This window comes from Squalius cephalus (assembly GCF_949319135.1).
Source record: "Squalius cephalus genome assembly, chromosome: 18".
In the NCBI taxonomy this organism is placed as follows: domain Eukaryota; kingdom Metazoa; phylum Chordata; class Actinopteri; order Cypriniformes; family Leuciscidae; genus Squalius; species Squalius cephalus.
The window spans coordinates 18,204,379-18,219,264 of record NC_137139.1 but is presented as its reverse complement, the minus strand read 5'-3'; the positions used below and the strand labels follow the sequence as shown (position 1 = coordinate 18,219,264).

The 14,886-nt window shown below is 37.6% G+C and overlaps 1 protein-coding gene across 1 annotated transcript in view; it reads left to right on the top strand.

Moving 5' to 3' along the window:
- Positions 1-14,113, top strand: part of arfgef2 (ADP-ribosylation factor guanine nucleotide-exchange factor 2 (brefeldin A-inhibited)) — a 35,301-nt gene extending 21,188 nt beyond the window's left edge. The window contains exons 22-39 of the mRNA XM_079849039.1: positions 10-157; positions 299-395; positions 490-530; positions 2,121-2,290; positions 2,675-2,826; positions 3,619-3,791; positions 3,889-4,049; positions 4,132-4,262; positions 4,714-4,843; positions 6,002-6,137; positions 6,369-6,507; positions 7,639-7,696; positions 7,926-8,040; positions 9,229-9,368; positions 9,627-9,798; positions 9,901-10,039; positions 10,392-10,509; positions 13,308-14,113. Of these exons, the coding sequence (XP_079705165.1) occupies positions 10-157; positions 299-395; positions 490-530; positions 2,121-2,290; positions 2,675-2,826; positions 3,619-3,791; positions 3,889-4,049; positions 4,132-4,262; positions 4,714-4,843; positions 6,002-6,137; positions 6,369-6,507; positions 7,639-7,696; positions 7,926-8,040; positions 9,229-9,368; positions 9,627-9,798; positions 9,901-10,039; positions 10,392-10,509; positions 13,308-13,472 (2,385 nt within the window). The 3' untranslated portion in view covers positions 13,473-14,113. The remainder of the gene's footprint in view (positions 1-9; positions 158-298; positions 396-489; positions 531-2,120; positions 2,291-2,674; positions 2,827-3,618; positions 3,792-3,888; positions 4,050-4,131; positions 4,263-4,713; positions 4,844-6,001; positions 6,138-6,368; positions 6,508-7,638; positions 7,697-7,925; positions 8,041-9,228; positions 9,369-9,626; positions 9,799-9,900; positions 10,040-10,391; positions 10,510-13,307) is intronic.
- Positions 14,114-14,886: the final 773 nt, after the last annotated feature.

Below are 14,886 nucleotides of genomic sequence, written 5' to 3'. Positions count from 1 at the left end.
CTGGTGTAGATTCTACGTTGTATCAGTCAGCTGGAGTTGGCTCAGTTGATTGGAACAGGGGTGAAGACGCGTTATATCTCTGGTGTGGTCCGTGACCAGGGAGGCAGCATAAAGGGCTTCCCAACAGGGGGAGAGGAATTCATGTCCCTCGGTTTAGGTAAGCCATTGTATGACTGCATTTAATAGCTCACGGATGGGGCCCAAGTGTTCAGTCTGTTTATTGTTTGTTTATTGATGTGTGTGGATCGTTTGGACAGCGTTGCTTATGGAGCAAAACCATATTATTGGTCTCCTGCAGGTACTTTGGTTGGAGGTCCAGACAAGCGTCAGATGGCTCATATCCAGGAGTCAGTGGGGGAGACCAGCTCTCAGAGTGTTGTGGTGGCTGTGGACAGGTGCATTGAAATCATAGGACAATACAAACACAGTGTTGTTCTTGGTGTTTATAATCCCATGTCTGACCTTCTGTCTCTCTGTTCTGTGTGCCAGAATCTTCACTGGATCCACCAGGCTTGATGGAAATGCAATTGGTAGGGTTTCTTTGTTTTACTTTTTGTTTAATAGATAACATTTTTGTGTAATTTTTAAGGGGGCAATATAAATATACACATTACTGTTCTAAAAGACTGCATTTATTTGATCAAAAATACTGTAAAAAAAACAGTAATATTGTGAAATATTATTATCACTTAAAATAGCTATTTTCTATTTAAATATATTTTAACATGTCATTTAAGACACCAGTCTTCAGTGTCATATGATCTTTTAGAAATCATTCTATAATGATGAGTTGGTTCTCAAGAAACATTTCTGATAATTATCAGTGTTGAAAATAGTTGTGGTGCTTCATAGTTTTGTGTAAACCATGATGCATTTTCCTGAGGATTCTTTGATCAATAGAAAGTTCAAAATAACAGCATTTATTTTAAATATTTGTACATTGTCTTTACCATCACTTTTGATCAATGTAATGCATCCTTGCTGATTAAAAGTAGAATTATAGAAAAGTAGAAGAATAAAAGATATTAAAAAATATTTAGAGGTTTGATTTTATAGAGCGTTTCAGTTTTTAGTTGTAAAACATGGGGGGAAAAATAGCATGGGTTATATCATAGTATAATTCCTCAGAAATGATTAAAAAGTTTTATAGTAAGGGTTTTGGGTTCGTGAGTTAAATAATGTCTGTGGTAAACATGAAAAGACTTTCACGTTTTGTTCTACAACATGATTTACATAGTCAAACCTGCTAAGTAAAGACTTATAACAACGATGAGGATTGAAGTTTACATGCTTGGCAAATCAAACAACTTTTGTAATCCTTATATACATACGCAATACAATGCGACATAAACGGTTGTGTCACGCCACTGTTACACGGAATAAACTAGCTTGCTACTGAAAAAGCAACACTATTTTGAAAACTATTCAGCTACTGTCACGCTACTGAGGAGTTTAGCTAAGTTATTAGTATTTATTAGTAGTGAGTAGTTTGAGAGCATATCTGTGTGGGTTGATTATGACGAAACTGATACTGTTAATTCTACCCGTGTAAAGTAGAGTCAATGGGTTCTGAGAAATGAGCTAGAACGACTGCATTCCTTACATATCTTTATCTCCATGAGCAGTGGAAAGTCGGTTTTTAGCCTAAGTGGGCGTCCATGCTGTGATCCTGTTCGCCATAGCTTGGATTTGTTCTTTGTCTGATATTCATTCGTTTGGTCCATTACATCATAAGGAAGTGAACTATAAGGGATGGTGGTTGTTAAAAAGTAAATATAAACTTCCCTCATTCGTGTAATTCATACACACATAGTATCATGACGGAGGTTCTCTTTAATAGAAGATAATAGGCCGTTTAAATTCAGAAATGACGTTAGAATGATGTAAGAAGGTGTATACATAGATGAAAATGATCTGTTTCAGACTGTTTGGGTGGACAGTTTATTTAGTTACTTTTATTATGTAGCCTAACCATTAGGTGACTGCCACACAAAATGGCCCTCTGGACTGACTCTTCCAACCCACGTTAATGCACACAGACATGAACATGTAGATAATGTATTTGAGGGCAAAATGTCACTTCATATTTTTGTGAATTCTAAACTCTGCTCCATCTCCAGTTGACTTTGTACGTTGGCTATGTGCGGTGTCCATGGACGAGCTGGCCTCTGCGCACCAGCCGCGCATGTTCAGTCTGCAGAAGATAGTGGAGATCTCCTATTACAACATGAACCGCATCCGTTTGCAGTGGTCACGCATATGGCAGGTCATCGGAGATCACTTCAACAAGGTCTGTGGCCTTTATCTAAAGGTGCGATCACATTCACTATTGTTCTGTGAATGTTCATGGGCAAAATCCAGTCATTTCAATAGGAATCCATGCAATCATGATTTGCATGTAAAGGCGAACGATTGCACCACGCAGATTTCGCAACGATTTCAATGTGGTGTCACGGATTCACCACATTGAGCAACAGAAAGCAGCTTGGTTTGAAATTGACTTTTGTATAAGCTGTGCTTCATACATTGCAACTTTGTAACACTATAGACAATGGACATTTTTTGCAAGCAAAATGTAGCCAAAATGTCGCTAATGTGACCGTACCTTAAAGCTTATAGTGAATTTTTTTTCTTGATTTGATAAATCCGTAAAACAATATTTCTGGTTTGACAGGTGGGTTGTAACCCTAATGAGGATGTGGCCATCTTTGCTGTGGACTCCCTGAGACAACTTTCAATGAAGTTTTTAGAGAAAGGAGAACTGGCCAATTTCCGCTTCCAAAAGGACTTTTTAAGGCCATTTGAACACATCATGAAGAAGAACAGGTGAGGAGGAGAGAGTTAGAAATGTGAGTGATTGAGGAGATGAAGAAAGAAAGAGGAAACACTTGAGGTTAATTGTGTCAGAGTTCAAATACTTCCTGCAATCCCAGCTTATTATGCAGAAGCAACTATAAGTAGGCCATTTGTAGGTTGTTTTCCACAAAAAGTGGTACACTGCTTGGATTGCACGATTTCGGTGGAAAAAGTCACGTTTTCTGATAAAAACTTTGATTTGTGATTTAAAATGCAATAATTCCATATTTGCTGTGCTTGTTTGTAACACTGCACAAATTGGCCAAACTTTTGTGTTTATATATAAATATGGCTGTTAAAATAATAATAATAAAAATATAAGCCACTAAACAAAAAATTTGAAATATTAATATTGTAATATTTCACTGTATAAATAAAAAACTGAGTATTTGTGAAAAATTATAATAATTACAACAAAAAAATTACTATGCTAATATTTGTGGTTGTCTTAATTTCTTCATTTTCAAACGTTAAGCCTTCAAACTTGCAGAAAAATGCAGGGAACCCTTACACAGTGTGTATATTTATTTAAATAAATTGCAGTCTTTGCGATTTTGACGAGAGAGAGAGTTTGTTAGAGAGACTCGACCTGTCTGACACAGCAACTTTAGCTCAATTAATGGCATGAGTATTTGTCTGACCATTATAAAGATGGATAAAGAGTTCAGGAAACCTATTTGAAGTCATTATTTTAGTGTATTTTTCCATTTTAAACCATGCATTTTGCTTTCTTCTACACTAACTCCCACATCCTTTCTAAAGGTCGCCCACCATCCGGGACATGGTGATACGTTGTGTGGCCCAGATGGTGAACTCCCAGGCTGCTAATATTCGCTCTGGCTGGAAGAACATCTTCTCTGTGTTCCATCAAGCAGCGTCAGATCATGATGAGAACATTGTGGACCTAGCATTTCAGACCACAGGGCACATTGTTAGTAAGTACCGGCAATTGCACATTATTTTAAAACTTGCATCTTGAATATAAAAAAAAAAAAACTCATTCTCATGTCTATCCTTTCTGTTTCCTCACAGTGAACACGTTTCAGCAGCATTTTGCAGCGGCCATTGACTCTTTCCAGGATGCAGTGAAGTGTTTGTCGGAGTTTGTGTGTAATGCTGCATTTCCTGACACCAGTATGGAAGCCATTCGGCTCATCCGCCACTGCGCTAAATACGTGTCTGACAGGCCGCAGGTGAGTGCTGTCACCTCAGTCTTTGTTACCCATGACATCTGAGCTTCAAAGATTACATTTTAGTCACTCTTCCCCTTTCTAGGCTCTGAGGGAGTACACTAGTGACGATATGAACGTTGCCCCTGGTGACCGCGTTTGGGTGAGAGGCTGGTTCCCCATCCTGTTTGAGCTTTCCTGCATCATCAACCGCTGCAAACTAGACGTCAGGACCAGGTGGGTCCCCATCATCAACCTTGCTACTCTCTTCATATCTTTTAAAGTCCCTGTGAACCAGAAGTTGCAACCGACTTTTCTCCAGTGTAGTGACGTATTTCCAAGTGAAAAAGGAATATTGAATAGAGGGTGGGGTTTTAGTTTAGTGCACCTCCTCTCCATCCCTCGCTCAAAGGAAACTGACGGTTTGAGGGGAGTGGTTAAGGATATTCAACCCAAGCCGTCAAACTGACGTCATCAGAGAAGGAACTCCATTCCAGAGCAGAAGCAAATGTTCAGATTTTGATTCAAGATTACTAAAAAAAAATCTCTGTGTATTAACTTGCACAGCTTATTTGTTCACCACAAGACTAGTAATGTGCAAACAAAGTAAATTGGGTAAATTTTGATTCCATGACGACTTTAAATAACACATTTAAAGCTTATTCAAGAGGGTGTTTTGGTGTTTCAGGGGTCTGACTGTCATGTTTGAGATCATGAAGAGTTACGGACACACATTTGAGAAGCACTGGTGGCATGACCTCTTTCGGATCATCTTTCGAATATTCGACAACATGAAGCTCCCTGAGCAGCAAACTGAAGTGAGTGTCAATCACAACTTTAATACTCCCAACATTACATTTTTGTTCATTATATTTAATCTACTTGAGCTTATCCAATAACAAGCTACTTTTTCCCCATAGCAGTATAACAGCACAAGATGTTACATCACTGTTTTTGTCACATTATTTTGTGCTTGCAACCAAGCGAGCTGAAGTAATAATCAAACAATCTTCACTAGCAGTAGCATGTCTATTGTCTACTAGAGTAGTAGCATTGAAAAGTCTGATTCATTTAGAGTCAGTTGGTTCGGTGGGTTCTTTTTAATGAACTGATTAAAAAACGGTCTCATTTGTGTTCCTAGAAGTCCCTGCACTAAAATTTTGCTATTTTGTTATATACATTTAAAAAATATATATGTTTTGCTATTAATGTTATGCTTTTCCCTAGTTGATTTACTGATATTTCTAACTGATTCATAAATCATATTTTTAACTGATACATGTAATCTAATTTAAAAGATATTTCCCCCTTGTATAGCTTGAATGTAGCTAACTAACTTTTTTGTTAGTTGCATCCGCCATATTTTTAACATAAGAGCAGACACAGTCATTTGTAACTTAAATGTTGAGGCTTCTGGTCTCGGTTGCTTCCAGTTATTTTAACGGTACTAAAACATCTTGATGTTGCTATCTGGGGCCGGTTGCATAAACTGCTTAGACTAGTCATAAAAGTAAGCCATCTAATTTATTTTCTTCAAGACTGCTGCTTACTTTTTAAAGTCAGTTACATAAAAAGGTAGATCGGTCTCATTTGAATCAGAAAAGAAAGACTGGTTACCTCTTGACTAATTTCTAGCGGTCAAATTAGTTCTTAAGGCACAGTCTTAACATAGTGGCTAAGCTTATGCAACTGGCCCCAGGTATTATACGATAATACATTATTGTAATGTATTATAGTTTTGAAATAGTCAAATAGTTTTGCTGCACTTTGTTAGTCTTCTAGTTGTAGCGGCTAATGAATTCACAAGAAAAACACATTCACAAGAAAATAGCTTATTTCTGCATTGAAAAATAAGGTGGATACATTGCAGCCAATCAATGATATATATATATATATATATATATATATATATAATTTTTTTTTATTTTTATTTTTTTATTTTTTTATTATAATTTTCTTTTTTTTTTCTTTCATAGAAAACGGAGTGGATGACGACAACATGTAACCACGCCCTCTACGCTATCTGTGATGTTTTCACACAATTTTACGAGCCTCTCAGCGAGGTGCTGCTGGCAGATATTTTTGCACAGCTGCAGTGGTGTGTGAAACAAGGTGGGGATTTTGCTAATCTGTTGTGCTAATCATGAGGAGGGAGAGTTTGTAAATTTTAAAACCTGTCCTGCTACTTGCTGTACTTTATTCCAGATGGACAATTCAAATGTGACGCCTACACATGTCACATTTGGAGAAACATATTGACCCAGTGGGTGGTAGTGTTTTAAATCATCAGGGTGTGGTGACACAGGGAAAGTGTTACACTTAAAACTTCGCCTCTGTTTTTAGATAATGAGCAGCTGGCGCGGTCAGGCACAAACTGTCTGGAGAACCTGGTGATCCTGAACGGGGAGAAGTTCAGTCCGGAGGTGTGGGACGTCACCTGCGCTTGCATGCTGGATATCTTCCAGACCACCAGCCCTCATGCGTATGACACTCTTGCACACCACCATCTGTTTCAGTGACACTTAACGGCCTTCCATCTGGATCCGTTTTCATTAGAGTTGTCAATCGATAAAAAAAATCTAATTATCAAATAAATTATAAGGTATGCTAATTAATACCATGTCTAAATAAAAACTTTTTTTAGCATAATTTAAAAGGGTTTTTTTCCCACGTTTTTTTGTTCTGTAAGACGTGCCACATGTGACCACTGATAGGGGTGGGCAATATGATCAAAATCTTATGATTACGAGATGAGTAATTTTATTTCACGATAACGATATAGACGATACAATAATATAGTTATTTTTGCTTTAAATAAGGTTTTTTATGATATGTTTTTTTTTAAACCACTGACATTTCATAATTAGCCTAAGTAAGTAAAAACTCTCAAGCTTACTGGAGACAAGTAAACAGTCAGTGATGAAATAAGAACAAAGAAACTAATTACAAACATATAAGAAAACAAACTACAATAGAAAAAGATGAATGAAGTAGACTTGAGCGCTAGAAATAAGAAATACTACATAAATTGTATAAAGTAATTATATGTACAAAAACACTGCATAGTCTTCACTGTATACATTAAATACAAAATGTATTCTTATTAAAGTTACGAAAGTGATTTAGCAGGAACAGTGAGTGATTTTCTCTTGTCTTTTGTTGTTTGATTAACATTAAAGACAACAGGAATATTAGGCTGCTGTAACTTTAAGACAGAACGCACAGATCCAATATATGGATACACATGCACTTTCTTTCTCAACTGTTTACAGACTCTTAAAACATAAATGATTATGCGTGTATACCGAAATGAGTTATCTTTCACTGCTTATTGCGCTTCAATGGTTCAAAATCACTTGTTTTCAAACAGCAATGCTTAAAAACGCATGCAGATGATAAGCTTTCGCGACTGTGCAGCACAGTGACTTTATGTGAGTGTAACCACAATAGAGAAGATAGTCTAAAATCTCTACCGGTTGACAAATTTCTACCAGTATATCGCCCACTCCTAATCACTGATATTGAAATCAGAGCTTGTTTAAACAGATTCAAGCTCCAGTAGTTCTGCTTATGAAATGCTCTCTCAGTTTGGTTTTGACGTTGCTCTTAACAGCTTGCTGACATGGCGACCAGCTGGACAGGAGGAGGAGGTGGGAGAGGGGAAGCACATGGTGAGATCACAAACACATAAATAAATAAATAAATATTGCGAATACACACACAAATAAACCATAATCAAGCACCACTAAGCCCTTATTCTGTTATACATCGTTGTGTCCTACCCTTCTGTTAACACTGACACACCCATCAGACTTTGCTTGCTATTTATACTAGATGTTTGCATATTAGGCTCTGGTTTTCATATGCGTCTGTGTGTGTGTTTGTCTCTGTGTTTTTTAGGATGTTGAGGTAGATTCTCAGTCGCAGAGCAGCTTTGAGAGGACTCTATCAGAGAGAGGCCATAGTCAGATGTCCACCGCCAGTGATGAAACCTGGAAAGGAAGGTCCCACACCAGTATGTACAGCTGCAATGCCTCTCTCTGACTTTTATGGTGATTCTCATGAAAATGTTCACTCATTACCATTATTTTCATTCAGCAAGGATGCATTATGTGACAGAAAATACAAAAGATTTCTATTTCAAATAAATGCTGTTCTTTTGAACTTTCTATTCATCAAATAATCCTGTAAAAAAATATATCAGTTTCCAAAAAAGTTAAGCAGCACAACGGTTTTCAACATTGATGATAATAAGAAATGTTTCTTGAGCCCCAAATCATCATATTAGAATGATTTCTGAAGGATCATGTGACACTGAAGACTGTTTTGCCATCACAGGAATACATTTCTTTTTAAAATATACACAAAAAAAAAAAACAATTATTTTAAACTGTAATAATATTTGACAACATTACTATTTCTACTGTATTTCTGATCAAATAATTGCAGTCTTGGTGAGCATAAGAGACTTCTTTCAAAAACATTTAAAAAACCTACCGACCCAAAACTTTTGAACTCAAAAATCAAAAAGTATATTTAAAAATTATATTTGCCTAAAGAAAATAAAGCCTTAATTTTCCCATTGGCGTAATGCAAAAAAAAAAAATAGAATAAATTTTAACCTCCTTTTTTTTCTTTTTAAGCAATTTGTTTTTTTGTCTTAAAACAGAAAACCCCTTTGGAGTTTTGATGAGATTCGCCCTTGTACTGAGAAACCACCATATGACTACATCAGTTTTTCTTAGTTTTCCACAGAACATCGTAACGTGACCTCATTCCATGCAGCTTGCCTACTTTCTCTGAAGTAGAAAAAGACGTCTGATAAGCTGCCCACGAAACCTAATCATCTAGATTTTCCACCTACAGCCACATTCTCTTTGAACTATATGACCTCTTCCTCTTTAAAGTCGTCATGAAACTGAAGGCACAACTTTTGTTCCCTATTGTGGCATTTATCTAAGTAAAACTGCTTCCAAATCCAAAAAGTTTAAATTTAGTCCCAGTATACAATTTTTTTCTATCAAGATTTGATTGGAACACTTAGTTGCAAACTAAATGAAGGCATATCTGAATGTGGATTAAAACTCCATTGGACGACCTTGTTGCCCAGCTCTTGAGCCATTTTACACTTCACCTTTCTGTCCAGAGTTCTCTGTCCTTCTGTGACTTATAACATGTTACTCTCTTACATGTTCTGTCCTAGGGGTCTCGGACCACAAGCTGTTTGCAGGACTGCTAATAAAGTGCGTCGTACAGCTGGAGTTGATTCAGACCATAGATAATATTGTATTCTACCCGGCTACCAGCAAGAGGGAGGATGCTGAGAACATGGCTGCTGCTCAGGTTTGTTCACTTAACCCAAGTACGTTCAAATATCTGCTTTATAAAGTATAACTGATAATTGACATGATTACATTGAAATATAACCTATAAACAGCACAGACAAATGCGGCCTGTGTGAACAGCTCCTTATGGTGTTGACAAAATACACAGCGGTATTGAAACAAATACACAGTGATTTGGAGAAATCAGCCAAGGAACGGCTTTGTAGCGTGCTAACTTTAAGTGTCATTTGTTCCGTCTCTTTGTGTTTCCTAATAGCGAGATGCACTTGAGCAAGCAGAGGAGGGGGAGACGGAGCCCGATCAGGGTATGTACAGACACCTGTCGTCACAGCACCTCTTCAAACTGCTTGACTGCCTCCTTGAGTCTCACAGGTTTGCCAAGGACTTCAACTCCAACAATGAGCAGAGGACTGCGCTCTGGAGAGCAGGTCTGGGCTCTTTTATTTCCTCATCTGGGTTGGGGTAATGCTGTCATTTATAGGAGACAGTGTTTTTTTATTATGCATTTCTTTTATTAATCTTGCATGTAGGCTTTAAGGGGAAGTCAAAACCGAATCTTCTAAAGCAGGAGACCAGCAGTCTGGCCTGCAGTCTGAGAATCCTCTTTCGCATGTACTCCGACACGCAGCTGCAAGACTCCTGGCTAGATATCCAGACACGCCTTTTGCAGTGAGTGCAGCCGTCTGCCTGGTTCCATACAGTGCATCTGTGCTATGTGTTCAGATGCATCTATTATTTGAAGAAATTGCACTTGAGTTGATTGACTATTATTCTGTGATTATTTAAATTACACTAACATTATTAACAATTAGAAAGCATTAAATATAGATGCTACACTCATCACTATAATGCATACAAAATAGATGTATGACTCTTTAAAAAAAAAAAAAAAAAAAAACAGGAACTGTTTTATGTAAAACACTGAGGGATGAGTCACATAATCAAGTTTTACATCATAGATTTACATGTGCTGTACCGTTTTTGGACAGTAATGATGTGCGTGTGTGTGTGTTTTATTTAGAGTTTGTAGTGAAGCGCTGGCTTACTTCATCAGTCTTACCTCAGAGAGCCACCGGGAAGCCTGGACAAGTCTCCTTCTGCTGCTCCTCACCCGGACACTCAGACTGCCTGATGACAAAGTAATAACATGCATAAACAAACACACCCTCTCACTGAACCAGAACATTGGACACAGGGATCAAAATGAACTTTTTGCCTCACGTGCCAACAAATATTTGTTACCAGCAATGAAATGGTTTTCCCCTATTTTTATTCAAATAATAATACTTAAAATATAGTTTTATTTAAATAAATGATTCTGCTATTTTTCCTTGAACAAACAAAAGAAGACGGAAGCATTACACATCTTCATCTAAACTTGTTTCCGTGAATTTTCTGTAAAAAGCAATCCAAACACTATTATCACCATGTTTTCTTGCCCATCATCCACCATGTTTGTTTACTCTAAAGCAGGGGTCTCCAACTAGGGCTAAGTATCATTCAAACTTTTTCAATACCGATTCCTTGACTTCAATACCTGTTCCTGAACGATACTTTTTATTCGATACCAATTTCATGAAATCCGTTTTAACAAGATTACATTACATAATACATAAAAAAAACTTTGGTTTGTTGACTTTTTACAGACTCAATGACTATATGCCTCGCGCTTAATACGCATAAAGCTTGCCGCAAATTGGCAAAAGTAATGATTATGAATGTGTCTGGAAAAAATAGCAAGGAGACATTTGAATTGTTTATTAATAAACTAGTGTTTTCTGAGTCAGTGTTGGCTACAAAGATGTTGACGTTGCTGACTCGTCATCTCCGCAGTATAGGGAACGCGGATATAGAAAGAAATGCACCTTTCATTTGGATTACATAATCAGAGAATATTTGTTTGTTTTTTTTATTCCAATTGGTTCATTTAAAAGTAGACACTTCAAGCTTTCTATGTGCCTAGGCAAGTAGCCTATTCGCTAAATTTCGGTTCAGTTGTGACGCGCTCCAGTTCTTCTTGCAGTTGAAGACGGAGCAACTTTCTGGTCTTAAGCTTATTCTGTGCACTGTCAAGTACTTCATCAGATTTGTTGTGTTGCTGGTCTTGGCAGCAATTATTTTGTCTCAAATATATTGCATTGCACACTGTTGGCATTGAGCCTGGTAAAATGTAGCCACACTTTTGTTTTCCACATCTTTTCCATCTATGGGGTTGGGACACTTACACACTACAGCCATGTCTCTGGGCGTAAACGGTGTAAAATAGTGTTTTTCCTTGATGCCTCGCCACAGCCAATCATGCTGGATGCTTATTGACTTACTGACGTTGATGAGATTAACCCCTTAGGTATCGAAATTTGGTACCGAACAACAAGACATTTTTTGATACTCGATGGAATCGAGGCAATTCGGTTGGTGTCTAAAAAGTATCGGACTTGATACCCAGCCCTGCTCCTGGAGAGCTACTGTCCTGCAGATTTCAGCTCCAACCGCAATCAAACACACCTAAACCAGCTAAACAAGGTGTTTAGGGTAACTTGATAATTACAGTCAGGCAGGTGTGTTGGAGCAGGGATGGAATTGAAGGGTTTGAGATCACTGCTCTAAAGTTATGTTTGACCGCAATAGATCAACCTAAGCAAACAATTTTGTGAATATTTAGAAAAAACTAAGTAGATCGGAGCACCAAAACTTGTAGCCAATCAGCAAGTGGGACTGTAGAAAGAGAGAAAGCTGAGATATTACCAAAGAGGAAAAGGTCAGAGGTAGGGCTGGGCGATTAAAACGATAATGATAATTATCATGATATAATTTTCCTCGATAAAATAACAAAATGTCGATATGTTTATGCACCAAAAGCAGAACGTAACTGCGCTACTTATCCGCTCGGCTCAAATGGCCGCGCAGCGCGAGTTTACTAGAGCAGATGCGTTTACTTGCTGATTGGTCTTGATCACGCGACCACTAAACAGTGCAGTGAGATCCAGTGGGATGCGCTTGAATTCAGCCTTATGCATTGTTTTTCATACAAATACCATAGGAAATGTAATATTATTATTAGTAAGATCGCAGCCTGCACTGCTAACTGTGCTGAAGATACGTGCCATAAAAATCAGGCAACACAAACCTGTTTCATGATTTGAAACAATATCATCCATTAGAACATGCAGAAACTGAGAAATTCATTTGTCTATTAAGATATCTATTTTGTTAAGAAAAATCTTTTGAATGTTCTACCTCAGATTGGTGTGTTTGTCATGTTCTGACAGTAAAGAGCTCCAACATGAGGGTGAGTAAATGATGACAATTTGTATTTTTAGGTGAACTATCCCTTTAAATCTCTTATCTCAGTTCAATTCGAGGTCCCTAATTAGAAGGTTAAAAATAGTACACTTTTTATCTTTCATGTTCAGTAGACATCCGGTTGGCTTCGGCCTTGATCTTGATCTTGGTTTTATAATGTTAAATATTGACACGTCCCAATTAAGAATGAGAAGAAACAGACTGTAAAAATAGTGCCCTTATTAACCATACAGGTGGGCTGATAATTAACCCAATAGGTGTTATTTCCTGTGGGAAAAGACAATGTGTTGGATATTTCTCTTATCCTTCAGGGGTCTGATTTAAGGCTTTTATTACAGGAAGCACCCTGCTGAAATGTCAGCTTGTCAGTGTGATGACCTTTTAAATGTAAAAGAGACCTGTGTCATTACGCAGTCAGACCACTGGCAGCCCTGGGGATCTTCCCTGTTCATAACTAAAATATCCTTTTCCATTCATCACTGTTGATAACCTCAGGCATTCCCAGTGACGTTCCACTCCATACTGACACTCCAAAAAGGTCTTTAGGGAAACCCCTAAACAAAAAGACTTTAGTAAAATAAAATGGCTCAAAGCATCTTTCCATGAACGTCTAACACTGTCATTTCTCCCTCAGTTCAAGCCTCATGCCTCCTGCTACTACCACCATCTGTGCGAGATGATGCAGTTCGACCTCATTCCGGAGCTCCGTGCTGCTTTACGGCGGTTTTTCCTCCGCATCGGCTCCGTCTTCCACATCGCCGCTCCCGAATTGGGCCGAGCGCAGCCTTCGTCGTCATAAAGTAGATCAGAACTGGGAACACAGCTCTGAGATGAACTGGGGGGAAAGCAGGGCTGTAGAGTGAATGTATGATCAGAGCGTATAAGGCTCTCCTGTGATTTGAAGGACTGTACAGGAACACAGAACTGACTGTCCAATACTTTCCTCTACCAGTCCTGACTCATCAGCCGTCGGTCGCTCCCCTATGAGTGAACAGCAGGGTGCCGCTTCTGCTGTGTCATCCGTCTGTGTTAGTGTCATGAGTCATATTTGTTTATTTTTATTTTGACTTTTTTCTGGATGACTGCGACAATAATTTATTACCAGTACTGCTGTACATCTGGTTTCTGATCGTCTGTTGACTTCATTTTGTTGGCTTTTGTCCTATCTGTTAAATTTTTGTCTTTTAAAGGCTGAACAAATCTAGACATCTCAAAAACATAAAAAACTGAGATCTACCCCTGTTATTAAGAGCTTGTAAGTGACACCCAGTGTGCAATGGGCTTGTGCCAGTTTGTTTACCGATTGGTCCAAAAATGGCCATTGTCATTGTCCTTTATTGATTCATCATACAATTAAACAATAATTTCTGAATCAAATTCATTCAAGCAACCCCACAGAGGTTTTTGCATTTAAAATGCTTTTAGTTTGGGGCAAAAGACTTGAATTTTCCCAAATTCAAAAAGAACCCAAATTGTCCTAAGAATGTAATGGCTGCTTTCAAAGCATTTGGTGTTTATTTCACATGTGTCCGTACTTACGCTTGTTAATCCAGACCAGGCAGACACTACCATTCCTTACATGCCATACACCATGCTTGTTTAGTTTCCAGTTTATTTTTTGAGAGGTTTAATTTTGTTTTTGTTTTTTCATATTTATCATTTAAATCTTAAGACATCTAAAGAATATTATTTTAGTGCACTAAAGTTGATCAATTGATCTTTTTTTTTTTTTTTAAATCTTGAATCTTTGTGAGTGCTGTTCGCTCTTGATTCGGAGTCAGACTGAATCGGCAAGTTTACGCGATGGACGGCAGTCACTGATGATGTCATTATCAAAAAATGAGTGAAGTGGGAGAAATACAGGAATACAAATGTACTGTATAATCCAGGTATATCTTCATTGAACCCAAGCATCATATGGCTTAGTAGTGTATTGCCAGTGTAGATTCAAATCCCAATTCATTTTCATTAAGGATGTATTTCATTCTTGAAGTGCATTTAAATATTTTCTGAAAAGCATTCCTTCCCTTGCAACTATGGATGTCTACTTCGCCTCCCTTGAGACTGGGAAATATAAATACATAGTATATGAATAAATACAGTGTAAAGTTTTCATGTAAAATATACAGAATAATGTTCAACTCTATACATATTGTGATGTAATCTTTAAAGCATTTGGTGAAGTAATCAATAAAGTTTGAATTCTGAACCAT